General features: G+C 37.7%; 1 protein-coding gene across 2 annotated transcripts in view; it reads left to right on the forward strand.

Annotated features, from left to right (window-relative positions):
- LOC145985897 (beclin-1-like protein) overlaps positions 1-20,991 on the forward strand; it is a 56,732-nt gene that overhangs the window by 15,890 nt on the left and 19,851 nt on the right. For both annotated transcript variants that reach the window (XR_014441463.1, XM_083120033.1), the window contains exons 2-4: positions 5,498-5,661; positions 17,133-17,263; positions 17,907-18,058. Coding sequence is in view for 1 of the 2 variants with exons in the window: in XM_083120033.1 (XP_082976159.1) it covers positions 5,547-5,661; positions 17,133-17,263; positions 17,907-18,058 (398 nt within the window). In the remaining variant the exon portion in view is untranslated. The remainder of the gene's footprint in view (positions 1-5,497; positions 5,662-17,132; positions 17,264-17,906; positions 18,059-20,991) is intronic.

A 20,991-nucleotide genomic window follows, 5' to 3' on the forward strand; every position in this document is an offset into this window, starting at 1 on the left:
TTATTGTTTTTGGAAGTATTCTCCTTTATGGTCAATACACTTTTGCATTCGTTCGAACCATTTGTCAAAGATGTTTTTCCAATCTTCTTGAGACACCTCCATAATATGGTTTTTGAACGCATCAACGGCATCTTCCGCCGACGAAAATCGTTGTCCACGCAATTTATTCTTGACATTCGGGAACAAGAAGTAGTCATTGGGTGCCAAATCAGGACTGTACGGCAGATGACCCATCAATTCGATTTTTTGACTCTTCATAAAGTCGGTTGTTAGACGAGATGTGTGACAGCTGGCATTGTCTTGATGAAGAATGATCCGACGGCGTTTGTTTGTTTTCGGTATTTGACCGAAGACCTCCGGCAAACAAATTGTTGTGTACCATTCAGAGTTGACCGTTCTACGTTCCTCTAAAGGCACAGTTGCCACATGACCAGTTTTCCCGAAAAAACAGGCGACCATTTGTTTCGATGTGCTTTGAGCGCGAACAACTTTTGTTGGATTGGGTTCATCTTGAAACACCCATACAGTCGACTGCTGTTTACGTTCCGGCTCATATGCATATATCCATGATTCGTCACCTGTCACAATCTTATATATGTCTTTTGAAGCACCACAATTGTATTTATTGAGCATTTGTTTGCACCAATTGACGCAAGCATCTTTTTGAGTTTTTGTCAAATTGTGTGGGATCCATCGAGAACATACCTTTCTCTCAGCTAAATGATCATGTAATATTTTATATATGCTGGTGGAACTAATGCCTATGGTTGCCTCAATCTCACAGTATGTCACATGACGATCTTGCAGTATTAGGTTTTGCACAGCATCAATGTTTTCTTCAACAACAACTGATTTTGGACGACCTTCGCGAATCTCATCGGTGAGCGAATGGCGGCCACGATTAAATTCGTTATACCAGCATTTCACAGTGGCAAAGGATGGGGCTTCATCGCCAAATGTGGAAGTAAGTTGATCGATGCACTCTTGTCTTGATAATCCACGTCGAAAATCGTAAAAAATCATCGCACGAAAATGTTCACGAGTTAATTCCATTTTATTGTTGTCGCGCAATCTCCAAGGCAACATAAACAACACAAATGAAGCTATTGACAAAACATTTGAAGTACGTTATGGTCAATAATGCCAGACGATTCCGTGCAAACGTCAAATCGCGCCTAACTTCAATCAGTGTTGCCAAGACTCAAAATATAAATAGTGACCCTCGTATTCTATGTGACTCAGATGTTTTACTCTCTTGCCACCATGGAACATTGATTGAATTGGTGTTTAAAGTCCATTTTATGAATAGTAAGGCTAATCGGAACTGGACCTACAGCTTAAAGTGGGATCCAAACTACTATGTGCCTCCACCGGTTATCGAACAAGGGATGCCTTTATTACAAGGCGACGAGGCTAACAATGTGCCATCGGGGAGGACCCTCCACTATGGAACATAACAATATCTTGGTTGTTGTCGAAACTGATTTGGTGCAATTCATCTGTATTCTTGACATCTGAGATTGTGGGGAAAATTCCACCTCTGCTCCCACCCCCTCCTTGCCCGAAGCACTATTTGCAGCATAGAAATTTCATATTCCACATTAAACGATTATAGGTTTTGTGTGATAATTCTGTTTCTATTCATGAAACATTTGCTCCGAAACTTTCAGTCTACAATTTAAAAGGAAAGATACTAAAATTGATCTTGAGGGGGGGGGGGGGCTTTTCCCCTGTTACATATACCCGAAACCGGTTGTATGGAGGTTGAGAGCATCTGGTGTGTTATCCTCGGGTCTCCCCCCCTCCCGCTTCTCCAGGCTCATTAGGTGCATCATGGGGATAATGACGCAGACCATGCCAAATTCTTGGGGAGGGATAGTTTTCCTTTCAACATCATAAAATTCAACATATTTTTCTAAAATACGTAAATGTATAAAGGACATCGTGCTGCAATGTGTGCGATGAGGCAGAGAGAAACATATTTGATTAGTAATTAATTCACTATAATTTGTTCCAAGATAAAGAAAAGAAATAATTTGGAGAAGAGGCAGATGAAGTAAATTGTTCAGTAAAGCCTAAAAATGACTCAGTAATAGGACAGTGCCGTAATAAAATACTTTATGGGAATTATGGCGTGATCTGGGGGGACGTGCTATTGGCTGTTGGGGTGGCGGAGGCTGATCTTGACAATTGTTAGAACCTATGCTTTATTTTGTTTTCTCAAAATTTCGGGAGGGGCTGTAGCTCTTCGGCTCCCCCTAAACGTATGCCAGTGATAAGACAGATATTTTACTTTTTTGTCATCACAGAATATCAATATTTTATTCCATTTCCGAAATATTTTTGAAATTTACATTATGTAATTTTATTTTTTGTCTTGAGATCTGAGATACTGGGGAATATGTCGCCCTCAACCCCTCCTTGAGAACAGCAATGCTTTACAGCATATTTTCGTCACCCCGGTACTTTGAGAAATTTCATACTCTAGACGAAGTGAATATATATGTATATATGTGTTGATTCTATTCACATTCCTGAACACTTTCATCTGTCCATTTCAATTTAGCCCTATAATTTCAAAAGTACCCTGTTAAATCTTCACAGAGCTTTCCTCCCTGGATATTTATACCCAAAGCCGGTTTCTGCAGCTCGAAAACATCTGGTGAGTTCTCCTCGGGCCTCCCTCCCCTCTCCTCCCAGCCCATTAGACGTGAACGAGAGTCCATTAAGAGCCGACTGGGCTCTGCAGGGTTGCCGTGTCAAGAAAAGTGAAAAAAGAGTAAAATGAATTAATTAATTTTCGGCACATTGATGCAGAAAATGAAAATATTAATCAGTGGTTTTCTAGAAACATCCTTTCTCGGTGTTCAGTTAAAATTTGAAAATATCTGGACGACAGGTTGTCGAGATAATCGTGACCAAAATACTCACAAAACCCAAAAAAGTAGATACACATTGGCACAGTGAGTTGCAACAGTATAACTTGTTTTTGTAAGACATAAAGGTAATGAAGTGAGAAACAATATTCCACTCTATTTGCATTCTGTATGCACATTACAGGAAAGCACTGGAGTTTGGCACCCCTCCCCCTGGATATTTTTAAAATGCCACACTGATTTCAACAAATAGTAAAATTTGTATTTTCTGGTTTTGGAAAGTGACTAAAATGCAACCACTTTCCAAGGCAAAGCGCATAATGTACTTTTTATGTACAATACAAATGACAGGCACTTTGTACATTATGACTAGACCTCGGATTTTTAGGTTCTAAAAAGTGTGCTTTTAGGTTCCTAAAATAGGCTCTAAAAATCTTAAATTAGGCTCGAAAAATCCTGAAGTAGGTTGCAAATAAACTTAAATTTGTACAAAATTCCCGAAAAATACTGATTAGATACAATCGTTAAAAATTAAATTTCACAAGAACTGTAATAACCAAATATTAATTTTCTAAACACATTTTCATTCCTTTGTATCATTTTCAAAATTATCTACAAATTATTATAATATTACACTAGTGCTGTTAGCAATAGTTACTTGTTCATATGCAAAATGAATTACCAGTACGTATGTATGATTTGCTGCACAATATCAGGGTGGCTACTCACTTGGAATTCCTTGAATTCTGGGATTATACGTAAATTATTGGCTCCTGGAATTATGAGGGCTCTGGAAATTATTCATGTATTTCATTAATACATGAAAAAAGTACAAGCAAATGTTTTCTTTATTCCCATTTTTTTCCTCCGTCGACGTGAAAAATTGCAACTTTTATTAATCCAAATTCCATTAAATTTATACATGTTAATGAATGCCCTGAGGCAAGTTTATCTCAGTTTAGCTTTTTTTTAGGAAGAAAAAGAAAGCTACATGGAAAGTTTACTCTATCTTAGTAGGCAAGGCTTAGCATTAGGAGTCTATAGTGCAGGGATGAAAAGTAGGGGGAAACAGCCTGCTTTAATTGCCTCCACTGTGTGCAGGTAACAGTAGCATCAGAAATTTTGTTTTGTTTAAAGCTTTGATAAACATTGTATAATTGGAGGGAGGGATATCAACAGAAAACATGTTTCAAACACTCCAGTCATTGAATTATTTCGCCACCAAACCTAGTAAATACCTCTGTGAGATATAAAAATCCTTTAAAACCTAAAAAAATATATAAAAACCTAAAATAGGTTCTAACAAGCAAAATAGGTTATTTTAGGCACTATAAAACTTCGTCAGTTGTGTTTTTTAATGAAATGCTGACATACCGTGTTACTTCTTATTTACCTGCAAAGGAAAAAATATGTCAAAAACCTAAAAATCTGAGGTCTACTTATGACTTAAGTTTGAAGAATTCAATTTCAGCATTACATCAAATTTCAATATCTAAGTACATATTTATTTCATCATCATCCTTCTAGCTGGTCCGGCATAGAAGTCAAGCCTTTCCATTTTCTTGTCTTCCACCACTCCTCTCCTTCCACAGTGTTCCAATCTTTTCCTCTTCTCCTAACATTCTCCACTATCTGCTCTTTCCACCGACATCTTGGTCTCCGCCTTGACCTTATTCCACTCCTTGTGCATTGTAAGCTCATACTGGTAGTCTTTCTTCATCCATCCTCTTCACGTGTCCTAATCATATCATCTGTGTCTGATCTATCCTGTCCTGAAGCTTCACCACCCCCACTGTATGTCAGATCTTCTCATTCCTTATTCCCTTCTAGTCTTCCCCAATATACTCCTTAAAAATTTCATCTCCACTGCCTGCATCTTTCTTTTGTCTCTCTCTGTCCAAGTCTGCTCCATACGTAATTATTGGCACATTGTATGTGTTATATATTACCTTCTTGCATTTCATAGGTTGTATGTTCCATATTAATATTTCAACGCTTTGATAGTCTACCACCCATTTGTCCTAATTTCCTCATTCCAACTATTAAGCTGTCTCTGTACTCTGTCATCAGTAGACAACAGGGATTTCATCTCTTCCTCTCCTATCTTCTTCACCACCTTTTTGTTAATTGCATCCATTGCAATTATGAACAGCAGTGGGAAAAGAGCAGTTCCCTGTTTTAGTCCATTGCTTATACTGAAACACTCCGTTCTTCCCACTAGTTTCTTCACATAGCTCTGGTTGACCTTATATGTGCTCTGCACTCGACACACTCTCTCTTATCTCTTTATCGACTCCTTTCTCTTTTAGAGCCTTCCAAATCTTCGTTCTGTCCATGCCTTCACTTCTTCATGTTCATTTCCTTTTTTCACGTTCAGCAATTTCTCGAAATGATTTCTCCACATTTTCCTTATTTCTTCATCCTCTTCTACAACGTATCCCCTTTCATCCCTTAGCTTACAACTGTCTCCTCTTTCTCTTCTCCTTTCTCTCACTAATCCATACAATACTTTCTTGTTCCCATCTACATGTTTATTTAAAATATTCACAACTTTTATACATCTGTACATTTTGCTTGGGCACATTAAGTTGAAGATTTTTAATATCTGATTTCTTTTGCAGTTTCAGGAAAGTAACAATTTCAACTGATATATGACCTAATAATATAAAAATGACTGATGCAATGCCAAGTGTGTACTTTATCTGTCGGAGATGCCGAAGGTGCTGTAGACTTGATGTAGAATGTGGAAGCATTCATTTAGAATCTGTTTTAGCAAAACAGACATGTAAGTACCTCTAGTCAATCCTTTATCCCCATTGAAATAAAAGTCTTCTCCTAGCTCAATATTGACTACATGCTTTTACTTTTACAAACATGTTTTGTTGTTTCGTTGCGCTTTCCTGTAAATTTCTATCCTGATTATGATGATATTCATTTAGGAAAATTTCAACTACAAGTAAGTTTAACAAAGGTTAATGCAATCACTTTGTAATTTATGAAAATTACTAATATATTCACTGTTCATTCCTATTACTTTTTCGCATTTACACTGCCGTGCACACACTCCTTTCATAACAGGATTACATGCAAAGATGGCCTAACATTCAAACAGGTGTTCTCAGGTTACCAGCCAGGTTAAGTCGATGTTGGCTTCCAATGTTTCGAGCGCATACTTTGCTCTCATCAATTCACCATCAGGATATTCCCTGATGATGAGAGCAATGTATGGAAGCCAATATCAACTTAACCTGGTAGGTAACCCGAGAACACTTGTTTGAATTACGTCACCAGGAAAGCTACAATTCCTATGGTCTACATTCATTGATACTTTTAAAAAGGAAATAATTATTTTTGTAAATTTGAATAACAATTCACTAATTGTAGAGAAGGCAGTAAATGATCTTGGATTTGTTTGGACTTCCACATAGAAAGGGCAGGTCATGTTAAAGGAAAGTTAAATTGAGGAAACAGAGTCCTGGTCTTTATACCACTTAAAGAATATTGTAGGCATTGATGTAAATAAGGAACTTTATGGCCTATAGTTACATTCAGCGGAGTAATTGTTTAACTAAACTTACAAAAGTTTATTTACAATCTCTTGAAGAATTTATACATACTCAGTAGGCCCAATACAAATATTTTTTTCTAAATGTCAGCTGCTAACAGTAACAAAGAGAAGGCTCAAGAAGGGTAATATGAATTTGAGTAAGCATGAACATCTAACCCAGTGGAACTATGTACTTATTAGCCGTTCCCATACAACTTACAGTAGATTGTACTCAGTAAGTGTAACTAGAGAATGGAATTCCATTCCAACCACCCTATCATCCATTGCCTTCCATAAAAAAATCAAATAGAAAATCGATCATCTACTAGTGATGTCTGACTATTGTCGAACTTCGACAAAATGTCCCACTACAAAATGCGACAAAAATCGCATGCATGGCACTCTTATGGAATTATTTTTTGTTGGATGTCTTCAGACTGCGACATCTGACAAAAATCACATGCATAAACAGAACCTTGTACATCAGAGTTTGTCTGGTATGGTACCACATTTCATTGAACAAACTTTCTATGCAAGCGATTTTTACCGGACATAGCAGTTAGACATTTGTTTTCTGTTCCACAGACTGTCCAACCTATTCAACAATTTAACAAACCAAATATACATTTTTGAATATCAGGCACGTTTTAGAAGGCTGTTGATTAAAAATATGTAAGCCTCTTTATCACATGTATTATTAGTAGGGAACGGAACTTTATGTGCTAAAAAACTCAGAAATATTTATTTTTTATGTCTCATAAATGTTGAAAATATGTGATAAAAACAGGAAAATATGTGACAAAAATAAAAACATTTGGTAACAAAAATGCTTACCTCTTAGTGAGCTATTTTTTGGAAGAGTTGCAGTGAATCACCATAGTTTTTCCAAATTCTCCATTGTAAATCTGTGACGATTATCTCTAAAAAGCATCTTATATTGTGAGAAAGATCGCTCCACGTCACAAGAAACAATTCTTGCATATTTGAAGCACGAGATGCCACTAAAGCTGAAGTTTTCCAAAGCTTCCTCTTCCTCTACTTCACCTTCCAAAACATGTGCAATTTGGCACAAATTTTGAACACCTTGGTTTTTCCCAAAAATTTCTGTACATTTAGACATTAGCACTTGTGCGTTAGATCCAGCGGGGGTAATATTCCCCCCCCCCCCCAATAGGATCGTAGGCGAGGTGCCAGAAGTTTGCCAGCGAGCGTGTTCAAAGACAAAACAAACCTAACACTCTCGATATGAAAGAGGTGCTGAGAATCAATATTTTTCCTTCGAGGATTTCGAGGCAGCTGAAGTCAATGAGCGATTTTATGTATTTAAAATGAAAATTCGCAAAATATGTATTTACATACGGAAAACTGGAAAAGATGTGTTTTTATGTAAAATAAAATTTGCTGTGTTGACATATAAGGCTATGATCAGAATTTTGACAAAAACGAGCGTCTCTATCTTATCGCAGAAAAAACATTTATTTACCTAAAGTTCCGTTCCCTAATTATTAGTTTGTTATTATTTTTCTTGTTATTTTCTGTTTGTACATCCCAATATAATATGGCTAATGCTATATTTTGAATCTTCTGTTACATAAATAAATAAATTTGTCATCTGCGACATGTGACAAAAATCACATCCATTGCCCTTACGTATTAATCTGATGTTCCTTGAATGCCTCAGTATGACATTTTTTGAACTTTTGACGACATTTGTCGGATGCAACATCCAACAAAAATCGCATTCATAAATGGATCCTTAGTCTGTTGCACCACTGTAAATATTCTGGAATTTTATTACTCGTTTGGCTCATTTTACCTTATTTAAAAAGGTTTTCTTTCATTCCCTGGCATAATACTGATTTTGCACAGGTTAACATATGTTTACAGTGACATTAACTGTTACGAATCGGGATATATCTATTGAATGAGATCATGACAAAGTGAAATGGAAATCTGCTTTCTTAAACGTTATAAAAATTTGACAAGTGAATGCTCCCAATCTCAGTTCTTCTGCTACTCCCGCTTTGCAATTCACCCTGCCCTGTCCCTTTAAACTCTGGAGAGTTGATTGTTAATCTGCCACTGAGTGAAGTTCATGTCCAATGTTATGAAATAAAATAATAAGAAGAAATAGGTAAATATTTTAATATATTAATTACGTGAATCATTCAATCCTATAAGTGTATCACTTTCTTCGGTAACTGACATATCTCTGCCAGTCCTGCTAAATTTTCGCTTTCTTCTACTGATTTATACAAGGGGTGTCTAGAAGGTAAATTTCGATTAATAGCAACCTTGGTTTTTCGCAAATGCAATAACACTGAAAAATATTAATTGTTGCACACAAGTGTTTATGAATGTGTAGTGATATCTGCACACTTTTTTCACCCAGTCGAATAAGCAAAATAATGCGAATTTGGCATAAAATGTGAATTGTTGCATTTTCACGATTTTTTGTAAAATGTTGTTAAACAACTAAAAATACTGTGAGATCCAACATTCTTGTGTTTTTTAGGGTTAAAAAAGAAAATATGCCATATTTGTGCAAGTTTTCCAAAATTTTATCCAAGAGAAAACTATAATGCATGTTAGCCCTGAAAGGGCCTTGGCCTATATCCCAACAGCAAGTCTCCCTTCCACAGTCCTACCTAGAGGTGTGGAGATCTTCAACCAGTAATGGAGGTGACATGGAGTCAGCACTAGTGATGGGTTCAAGCATTTCATTTGTGTGAGTCGACTCATGAGCGCTCGCTCACTTAGAAGAGTCATTCAAATGAGACGTTCAAAAGAGTCGTCAAGCTTCTTTTTCTCGAAACACATGCCTGAAGAGGGGGAAGGGGGGTAGGAGGTGTTGAAGCAGATGATTGTATTTAAATAAACGAACACAACGGAACGTATCAGCCTCTGTCCTTCAAGATTAATAAATTGTATTGCATTTTTGTGTATGTGTGTGTGCGTGTAACCGACTAGATGGCCATGATTCTGAAGTAATCGACATTTGATCTTGCCACAGAAGTTCCCGGGTTCTAGTCCCGGTCTGGGCAAGGATATTCTTTACGAGTGTCCCTTCATCTATATCATCACGCATCATCCTCATCGTCGCGATTACTTAAAATTTGAAGAAAAGCGGCATAAAATAAGAAAAATACAAATACGAGTCTGTGTGTGTGTGTGGATATACATATATGTGTAAACAGTAAACACACACACACAAACAAAATTTATTGCACATACTTGTTTTCATTACTCTGCCTCATGAGTAAGATTTTCTATATTTGTATCTTGTTTCAGTTTGCATTTCATGCTGCGGATAATGCAAATTATGCAGTACGATAGCATGCACAGAAATGCTATATAATTAATTATATCAACCTTTTATTAGTAATAATGTGCATTTACATATTCTTCCTTTTTTGCATTCGATCACTGGTTTTAATATCGCAACAAATGTGAGAAATCGAGTCAACTAAATGCACTCCAGATCTGCGCTGCGACACATGCTTGCCGACTCTTGAAACAGCACGAAAAGTCACAGCACAGTCCCACGACTCTTTCCCCATCAATCTGTCACGACTCTCCTGGCAGCTCGAGTCACAGCACAGCGCCACGACTCTTCTCCCGCCGTTCGTTCACGACTCTTGAGATGGCATGAAGAGTAATGGAGCACCTTAACGACTCGCTCGCCTTAGCAACTCTTCTCCTCCCTCATCGTTCACGACTCTCGAGATGGCTCGAAGAGTCGTGGAGCACCTTAACGACTTGCTAGCCTTAGCGACTCTTCTCCTCACTCATCATTCGTTCACGAGGCGCGAGTTCTCTTACACAAGGTGCGGCGGCGGCAGTCTCGCCAGCCCCACTCGCTCTCCGTGGATGGCTAACAGCTGTGTCTAAGAAATTTATATCGCTCTTGAACATTGTCCATGTCCATCCCAGATAGCCGTTTGTTGTTCTACAGTCATTCAATATAAGTTACTGCCAATATCATAATGTATGATCGAATTTCTATAAAGCGGGTCAAATTATACGTATGTATTTTTTTTAATGTTGCTTTCTACTAGTAAATCACCTTAACACATAGGCTCACCGCAGATGGCCAACAGCTGTTTATCACTCGTGAACATGACCCATGTCCATCTTACGTAGTTCCTAATTCTGCAGTCATTCAATAAAAGCTTTTTTGCAGTATCATGTACGGTGGAATTTATGATTAAACTTCTATATTTATTCTTTAATGCTGTTTTCATTAGTAAAATATTTCCACGTTAATGTTAATGAAATATTTCACGTCCTATGAAAACGATTTTGTCAGACAATGTTTAAAGTTCACTTTATGCTCAGATAGTCTAATCGGGATTGAAGCTACATTTTAAACTGGGGTTTAAATCATTGGGCAAGGTGCCTCCACCGAGGATCGAATCCGAGACAGGAAGCGATTTCCTTACCAGGATTTAACAAGGAATGGGATGGCTGAATAACATAAATAAAACAAACTCCATGGTACATATTCTTTGTTTCTTGGTTTCTATGTTGGCCAGCTTGAAATAATCTTGGGAGTGACAGATAAGGGGTGTCGCCCTCCTCAAAGTAAGCCTATTGACACCGAAAGTTCCGGGTTCGAACCGCTGCCCAGAGATGAGTGGTAATCTGTATTTAACCTCCTGTCAATTACTCTAATCCTCCTTCGTTGCCTTGTAACAATACCTGGTGGATCCCACTTTAAACTGTAGATCCAGTCCCGATTAGCCTATCTGTACGTAAAATTCATTCATCCTCGCTGTCAATACTAAGTAATTAGGTATAAAAGGTGCATAAAATACAACAAAGCGTGTTAAGCAGTTAAAATATTAAAATTGAATTAATAAATTATAAAACATAATTACTGCATGCTAATTTATAAGAAATTATAGCATTTTGAAAAATGTTTGTTTGCTTATCGATTTCTAAAGCATAAATCGGTATTGTTACTCCAATGAGACGAGATTCTCGGACAGTAGATTTTACACAGAGTGTCTCTCATCATCTCATCAACTTTGGAAGGGTTGGCCCTGTTTTCATTGCGATTTTGTAATGTCCTGCTACTTGTGAAACTGATTCACTTCCCACAATTTCAGTCGCCTCTGTGGAGGAGTGGTTAGAACAGTGCGCTAAGAGGAATCCCGGAATTGAGTGTCACTTCAACAATTTTTTTTCTGATTCACCCTAATAGCATAGTGGTTAATGCTGTCATGTATTAAAATGGTTTGCGTGGCAAAAATTGTTATAAGTCCACTTTTATGCTCCAATAGGCTAATCGGGTCTCCCCGATGGCGTAGTGATAACGTCGCCGGTAATCAAGGGGTACCGTGTTCAATACAAAGTGGAGGTTCGGATCTCAGTTTAAACTGTAGGTCCAGTCCCGACTATCCTATCTGCACATAAAGTGGACTTAAACAATAACAACTCAAAATAGGCTAATCGGAATATTGTAATCAAGAGGTCTCTGCCTAACACCTTCCCAAAATTTTCACAAGACTCCCCTAATATTTTTTACTAACATTTAATTTCTTGTAATTTTAGCGCTAATTTTGTCTGGACATCATAACTGGGTATAGGCTTCCAGGGGCTTGACTTCCGGCAAAGAAACGCAATGGTTTGCCCGAATTTGAAACTACAGGACAAATTTGTTGGCTGTTCTTCGTTGTCCGTCATGGCCTGGGTACAGCGCTGTAGCCTGGGGTTGCGCGCTCTCTCTCTGCAAACAACACTCGCGAGTCGCGAACTCGGGAGTCGACTCTTTCCTTCGTTCAAAGAGTCGACTCCTTCCCCTCTCATCGTACACGGCACGTTTCAGCCAGCTTCACTCAACTAGGAGTAGGGAAAAGAAACAGAGAGGACCCCCCTCCCTCTCCTCTCCTCTCCAGTCCCCATTTGCTGCCTGCAGAATCGACTTGCTTTCTTTCAAAAATTCCGGCCGCCAGGCGAGTATTCACTTGCGCATGCGCCTTCCTTGCAAAATTTGTGGAAAGGAGAGGGAATAATAGTTGCTTGGCAGGCGGAGGAGTCGTGGCACACATACGACTCTTTGAACGCGTCGTTCAATTCTGGTGAACAAGTCGTTCACCGCTCACAAGAGAGAGTTGTTACTTTTGAACGACTCGTTCACGAACGACCCATCACTAGTCAGCACGTCGAACCCTCACCTGTTATAGGAGATTTCCCAGACCAGGTTATGCTTCTCACCTGTGGCTCCCCAATTTCCACATAATAGTGGGTTGCCACTGGTCCTATACACAGGCCCAAAACCCAGATAAATCTGAGTCCAAAGCACATCGCCTTAGACCACACGGCCATGGAGGAGGACAATGCAAGTTATACAAGGATTTATTCTGATAGCTACATGAAACCACATGTTTTCAATGATTTGTTTCAACTTTTATGGGAACGATTTGCATCACAGAGCAAAGTGGTGAGGTTGTGACAGGAGATTGAGTTCTCATCTACCGCCACACAAGAGCCATCAAGCGAGAAATAATGGAAAATAACTTCTTCAAATATAGTTTCCAACATATCAAACTGTCATGAACAGGTGTCAGCCAAGTGACCTACAATTTAAAACACTATTTTCAAAACACTATGAAGGTAATTTTATGTATATTTGCCAGAAAATGTGCTCAAATTAAAATGCAAATTTTGGACAGATACTGAAAAATCAAGGTCCCTACTGATTAGCCATAAATAAAACAAGAATATCAGTAGTAATTGACATTTATTGCATTAGTTACAGTGACACCTAACTTTGTTCACCACCTTTGTTCTGGCATTTGTCGCAGCTTGACACAAAATGTTGTGTGCCCATGGCATATATGTCTGACACCAAAGACTGGAACCATACCGCAGCGTAACTATCACAACATTGTCCTGCCAGCAACCTCTTCAGCTGAATAAAGAGATGAAAGTCTGTACGTGCAAGGTCGGAGGTGTATAGGGAGTGGTCCAAGATCTCTCACTTGAAGTGATTGCAAAAGAGCCCGCATGGAGTCTCGGCCTTCCATGAATCTCTTTACCATCATATGACCACACTGTCACTTGTGACGTCTGGTCTGTACACCTCACACAATTGTTAGTGGCTCTGGCGTTCGATTCTGAGCATGCAAAAATCTGATTACCGTACGTACCTCACAGTCCACTGGAGACTGTATGAGAGCTGCTATCTTTCTCCTAGCACTGACCTAAAACGACTGCGCTGCGACTGCACCAGATTAGTCACATGCCACCTCTTCCTGCCTGTATATGCATGTCTTGCTCTGACCACTAGCACCACGAACAGACACCATCGGAACTTACTTTTTCGATGCCTCTTGTATATAAACTTTCAGAAGCTGTTATCAACAGCGTGTTCTTGTTTTAATATTTGATTAGCTAATTCAGGCACTTGTACAATGCAATAGATTCCCCTATATAGATTTCTTGCCTTAAATTTTGAATACGTATATATCCTTTTCACCAGAAATAATGGTATAACTGCATGTTGTCATTTTCACAATATTTGGATATACTGTGAATGTTTGTACTGAAGAAGTTCCATTGATAATGTAAGGAAATATGGCACTTTGTTTTGCACAATTCCATTGTACAGGGTGGCTACTCACCGGGAATTCCTTGATTTCCGGGAATTATGCGTGGATTCTGCTTGAATTTTTATCCGTAGACATGAAAAAATGCAGCTTTTATTAATCCAAATCCCATTCAATTTGTACATATTTATTAATACCCTGAGGCAAGTTTATCACAGTTTAGATTTTATTTTTATCGAGGAAGGAGAAGAAATAGAAAGCTGCGTGGAAAATAAAACAGAATCCTCTCAATCCGTTTGCTTTGTTAGTATCCTTTGAAGAGAAAAATCTATCTGACAGACGGAAGATTATTGCAAGATATCTTGAAGTTGACTAGGTAAATTTGAAATTGTTATACAATTAACAATTTTCCGTAAATTACTATATCGCGTAACATTTGTGCTTGTATTTGTAGATGCATTTCTAGTCTTGAGTATGTGAAATGACAAATGTAAACTCCACACCTTAAATTAAATATGGCGGTAATACCTAAGGTTCAAATAGAGAAAACATCTTGTACCCTTGAATTTTTGGAAACGTCACCTTGAAAACCGGGAATTATACTTGAATTTTATCAGGGCCCTAGAGTGACCACCCTGTTATATCACTTTCAGAACATTTAGTCCCTAGAATCAGGTTTAAGGGATTTTATGGGTTTTAGTGCCTAGCAAACACTGTGTGTTGCCATGTGTGCATCGAATAAGCCATGAATTGCCCTGTCTAAATCTCTCGCATTTGTGCAAGGCTGAAGTTGTTTGCTTTGCAGAGAAAAGAGAAGTATGATACAAGTGTTAATGCATCAAGAAATGAGTCTGCACTCATGGTTCTTACAAGCAGAGGGCTCCAAACCTCAGTGGAAATATCAACATATAATAACGAGAACGGCTAAGGAGATTGATAAATTACAAAATTTCTTATTTCATCAATGGCGCTTCACTCTAATCTCATATAGTCTCAACTTAAAAAATAATTAAATATTTTATTGAAAACTGGCTGCATATGAAAAAAAAATCCCTGTAATAACCCTTCCTTAACTTGTGAATTGATATAATTTTCCAAATTCACTATTTTGCAGTTTGAATTCAAATCATATAGAAATGAAGTCTATTTATCTTAAGATAATATTGAAATCCATACCTGAATATGTCCATTTGCAAGAACATGGATTTAGTTTATAATTGTCAGGAAAAAATATAAAGTTTTGTCCTGGAAAAGTCTGGGAATTTCATTTCTGCTTGTCTGTAGCCACCCTGTAATATCACACATATGCTGACCTGTGTCTTACCAATTTAAGTTCATGTTAAACATTGTCACATGTGTCACTTCTAAAGAGAAGAAGATACTTTTTGTAGGAATATGTTTTACAATGATAAAAAGAAGTAATAAAATAATTTGATGTAACTTTTGGTTCTGATGTTCTGTGTTTATGTTAGGTATGTAATGGAAAAAGTGTGTACTTTAAAATGGTGATGCTCTTTTACCTGTTTAGCTTAACTTAAGTTCGATAGATCTACAGATATTTATGAAAAAGTAGAATGATAGGTTTTTTTAAATTTTCATATCATTTCTTTTCGTTTAGAAAGTGTGTCTTAAATCATTTTATTTTACCAGTAAGATGGATTCGAAACACTATTTTCTCCATATTTTGCCATATTCTTTTGCAAATATTGTAAGAATAAAAAAAATGATCTTAGAGATGAATACTCGATTTCTTAAAATAGCCTCAAAACTTAAATGCATTATTTTTTCTTAAAAAAAATTCTGTTCCTTGTGTGCAAGGTAAACTGTCTTGTATTTTGGGTTCAACTCTGTAATAGCATATGGTTAGGAAGTGAAAGGTTTTTCTGAACTGTCCCATTGTTAAGAACAAAGTGTTTCACATTTAGAAAGTGAGCTATTAAAAGAAAGACACATTTCATTTTTCCAAGGTATTATTACACATAGTACAGTTTAATGCTGAATATACTTTATGAGGCATAAAAACCAGTGCAATATTTGCAGAAAAAGTTGTGTAAAAGTTAATGAATTGACCATATCCTCATCCCCTATGATTTATGGAGCTTTTCAGATGTACTGTGCAGAACTGCTGTCTATGTACTGTGCAGAACTGCTGTCTCAGATTTATCTATTTCCAGAGAAGATACAAATATTTTAGATCGTGAATATGTGCTTCAAAATATTTTCCCCTAAACTTCAGTTAATTGGCTTGGTAGCTGATTATGTTAAGCAGTCTCACCTCCAAGGTTCCCAGGTTTGAATCATGGCCTGTGCATTTGTGTTCTTTGTGAGTGTTCCGTCATCAATTTCATCTCATCATCACCCATCCTTATCATCACAATTAGCCAAAAGTGGCAGAGAATACAAATACTAAGCTTCACATGTTAAAATTTCGTGTCACGTATCACTAGAAAAATTATTTTCCTTACCATAACCTAACTATATGTAACTATGTAAACTTACATTTTCCACACTCTTGAAACTTTTGACCAGGGTCACATAATCCATGGCCCTCAGGCCACATCTGGACCTGCTAAGCACTTTAAAACCTCTACTTTTATTTTAAGGTATTAACTTAGTGTAAGTGTCATGTCATGCATGATCTATGACCAATCACTCATGTATACCGCGTTTGGTAGAACCTGTCCCGCTTCCCGCGCTAGGGAGCGCTCAACAGTTTCCGTGCTGGGGAAAGTCAAAGCCAGGCAGCCAATTAAAATACGCAACGTCGCAACAGCGTCTACGTAAACGCCTCTCTTCTGGCTTTCATTCGCTCCTCGCTGCCCAGCAGACGATTTTTTCCTCGTTTCTCATTGACACCGAAACTGTTGAGCGCTCCCTAGCGCGGGAAGCGGGACAGGTTCTACCAAACGCGGTATAGTCACAGGGCTTACATATAAATTATTTTGTGGGCACCCATACTTTAGACATTGTTGTCCAAACACAGAATCTTTTCAATAAAAGACTAAAACACAATACTAAACATGCATAGGTGGTCACATTTTTTTTTAATATTACGATGTTGGCACAATTAAGCTTCAATTAATATAAATCGTCAAGGTGTTCCTCTTATATTATTTAATTTATTTATTTCATTGCCAATAAATCCTGCAACTGAAGTGGTTTTGGAAGGCGCATCTAATAGGTTGGCTCAATATGTTCATCCCATCAGATGGACAAACTCTGTGAATAGGGTAAACTGCTTTGAGCATGTTAGCAGCAAAGAAGAATTCCTGAGCCGCCCATTGAGGGTAAGTGTAAGTTTGTTCAGCTTTTGACAGAGTGAGAAATTCCACTTCAAGTCTTTTGCATCCAGGTATTTAGGTATCACTTAATAAATCATCATGAAATAAAGATTAGCTGTTATTTGGAATCTCTTTGAGTTAGTAACATTTTGTGCGAGGTACTGCGATGTGTAGAGGCATCATTAGCAGGAGAATGGAAAGATTATAGAAGTGTTGAATTTTGCAAAAATTTTCAAGAACTTGAGGAAACATTCATGGAAGGTAATTGGATTTTTTGTTTCCAAGGATTGGAAAGTGAAAATACATTCCACTTTTGTCTCCAAACTGGTTTCTCGTGTGAGAACATTTTGTTTAAAAATTTATTTTTTGACAATGTTGAAATGAATTTGGTTTGATGAACAAAATTCTGCAAAGTTAAAGACACAACAGTTAGGTATTTCTTAGTGTGTTAAGTCATTATAGACAGGCCTGGAGAGTTATTTAAAAATATCTGAGCAACATGGATAATCAGGTAATATAAATTTTATAAAATGAGTAGGAACCCTGTAAAAATTCAGGGAAAGCTGATTATCATCAAAGAAGTAATAATAATAAGTTTCAAGTAACAATCGATAAATTATTTTGTCAAATTTTCCTCTGCTTTCTCCAGGTAACAGCTGAGATGTTTGATATTATTTCAAAGGACTCTGAAATTGACCATCCTTTGTGCGAGGAATGTACAAATGCGCTCCATGAAATGACGGACCAGCAGCTGCAGCTGGTGGAAGATGAATGCAGTGACTACAGTGAATTTCTGAAACGGTATGTTTCATTCCAGCACAGTACCTGCAGATTTGACAAATTAAGTTCTAAACTTAAGGTCACTGCTTTAATTTAGTCACTAAACATAGCAGAATCTTATTTATACACTGTTGTTCGAAATGCATAAGTTAGGAATTTCACTTTTCTAACCCATTTTCAACATGTTCCATTTAGCATTTGTAATAAAAATAGAAAAAAAGGATATTTCTTATATCTATAGAGTGACCACAAACAAAAGAACCTTTGGCCAAAATCCTTCGCATCCATTCAACTTTGGCCAAAAGGAAGCATGCTCCACTCTGCCCCTCCCCTTTATGCAGAAGGATGATGCACAGGAGTCGTGGGTCTTTTCCGTGTGGCTAGACTATGCATTGAAACCTCAATCTTACGTTTTCCAGGAGACCAAGATGATGAAATTCTGGAAAATGTAACATCTGGGAAAATTTTATAACACTTTGCTCTCAGGGTGAGTCAAAGGTCCCTTAACACCCCTATAAAATGTAATGGAGTTATGCTGGGTACAATTGGTCATGATAGAAACATGTTAGACCCAGGGGGAACCGTAGTTGTGGGTGTCAAGCAAAGGTCTGCCATATTGAATTCAACTGAAAAAAATCATGGAAAGGATGTGATGTGATATATCAAGTCAGGTTAAAATTTCACGAGAAATGCAATGGTGGAGGTTTTTTCCAACCTGTCTTAACCAGTAAAAAGTTATACACATATCTTCCACTTATAACAGTCTGCTAAATATGTTGTGTCATCTTTCCTTTATGCAAATACAGAGACGTTTCTCCCACTCATGCAGAACATTTTGCAACATAGCAGATGTGACAACATCGCAAGCAGCAACTATGCATTTTCTCAGATGGCCAATATCACATATTTTTTTGTGCATGTACAATTGCTTTCAAATGTTCCCAAAGGTATTAGATGCGGGGAACATACAGGCTGTTGTTGCCCCAGCTGCCTATCCATGTACTGGAAAATTTAGTGTAAAGAAACTATTTCTCAATGTTCCCATAGTGTGGTGGCGCTCCGTTCTCTTGAGAAAACTCTGGAAAAAGTACCGTATTCCCAATTCCGTAAGCAAGTATGAAAAAACGTGTTCATTAAAATCCAAGTAGCCCTCAACATTTAAGGTTCCGTCGATGAAAAATGGACTAACCAATTGCGTTCCTCACACCAAACAGCACCATTAGCTCACGAGGACTTACCATTTGGCTGGGATCTCTCTCCAATGTGGGTTTTCAGGTGACAAATATCGCAAATTCAGCTTATTAACTTCACCATAAAGATAAAATTTAAACCTTGTAACTGTGAAGTAATTTTCATTTCAAGGGAAGCATCACACTGTCTGTAATTTGTTCGAGACACCATTCACAATATTTAACTCTTTATGAATGTCACTGATTAAAAAGATGTGCAAAATGACACGTGAACTTCCCTCCCTAGATGTCAGCATGATCATGATACGTTAAAGGCATTTTAGTGCTTTCTTCTGACACCTCGAAAAGGAGAAATATAATTATAAGATATGCATCTAGCTTTTTACTAGTTTATGATACATGAAAAAAATCTTCACCATTCCATTTCTCATGAAATTTTAACCTAATTTGATATACCACATAGGGCCTCCTCGATGGCTCAGTGGTAGCGTTGTCGCCTTGTAATCAAGGGGTCCCGGGTTCGATTCCCAGTGGAGGCACATAGTGGTTCGGATCCCACTTTATACTGTAGGTTCAGTCCCGATTAGCCTTACTGTGTATAAAGTGGACTTAAAACACCAAATCAATCAGTCAATTTGATATACCACATCACCCCCTTCTAATTTAAATTTCTTGAGTTGAAATCAATATGCCTGACCTCTGCTTGACACACACAACTATGGTTCCCCCTGGGCCTAACATGTTTCTGCCATGACCAATTGTATCCAGTAGCCCTTTAAATTTTATAGCGGGTGTTAAGGTAGTTTTGATTCACTCTGTATTGAGAACATGAGGATTAAATGTATAATGCAGGAAAATGTAAAAATACAGGAATATAAATTTTGGTACCTCTGTATGTATTTCTTAATCCTCAAATTGTTGTGGCTGGGAATATTCACCAATGCTAAAAGATCCTAGGAGGTAATGTTAAGAATAACTGCTTTTGGGAACATCATGTACTGCAGTTATTGATTTAGAGTTTCATGTTTGAATTGTTACATGAGAATTCTCTGAATTTTAGTGATAAACACCTGTTCTCTGGTTTTCAGGTGCACAATTTTTTTTTTTTTTGCTCGAACTTATGACATCTAATTTTACTACAAATCCACTGTGGTACCAACTACTCCTGCTACTCATAGAGGAGGAGGAGGAGGGGTATGGAGTAGTTGGTTCTGTAGAAAAGCAATGGCTCTCTGTGATACGATTTTTTTTTTTATTTGAAACTACAGGGTGGCTCAATAAGTCACTTAACACCCCCAGTACAAGGCCACTGTAGCGCGCAACATGGAAATGGTGATGACCAATCGTTATCAGGCCAAGGGGGAACCACATTGACGCCACCCACACGGTCGGCGGCCATCTTGATGTCCGCCATCTTGAATTCAACTTCAGCATTTTAAATGTGAAGGGGGTCGTACGACATATCAAAATGAGCTAGAATTTCACGAGAAATGCAATGGTGAAGGTTTTTTCGACGTATCTTTAACCAGTAAAAAGTTATGACTGAATTCTTGTACCAATTTGCTCCTTTTCGAGGTGTTAGAAAAATGCCTTAAAATTTGTTTAGCGCATCGGTAATGCATCGAGATCAAAGTGACGTCTATGGAGAGACGTTCGCATGCCATTGCACATTATTTTAATCGGATACATCCATGAAGAGCTGTGCATTATGAATGGTTATCGCGAACAATTTACAGTGTGACGCTTCCATTGAATTAAAAGTCC

The sequence above is a fragment of the Lepisma saccharinum genome, chromosome 3 (assembly GCF_977018435.1).
Source record: "Lepisma saccharinum chromosome 3, izLepSacc3.1, whole genome shotgun sequence".
Lineage (NCBI taxonomy): Eukaryota > Metazoa > Arthropoda > Insecta > Zygentoma > Lepismatidae > Lepisma > Lepisma saccharinum.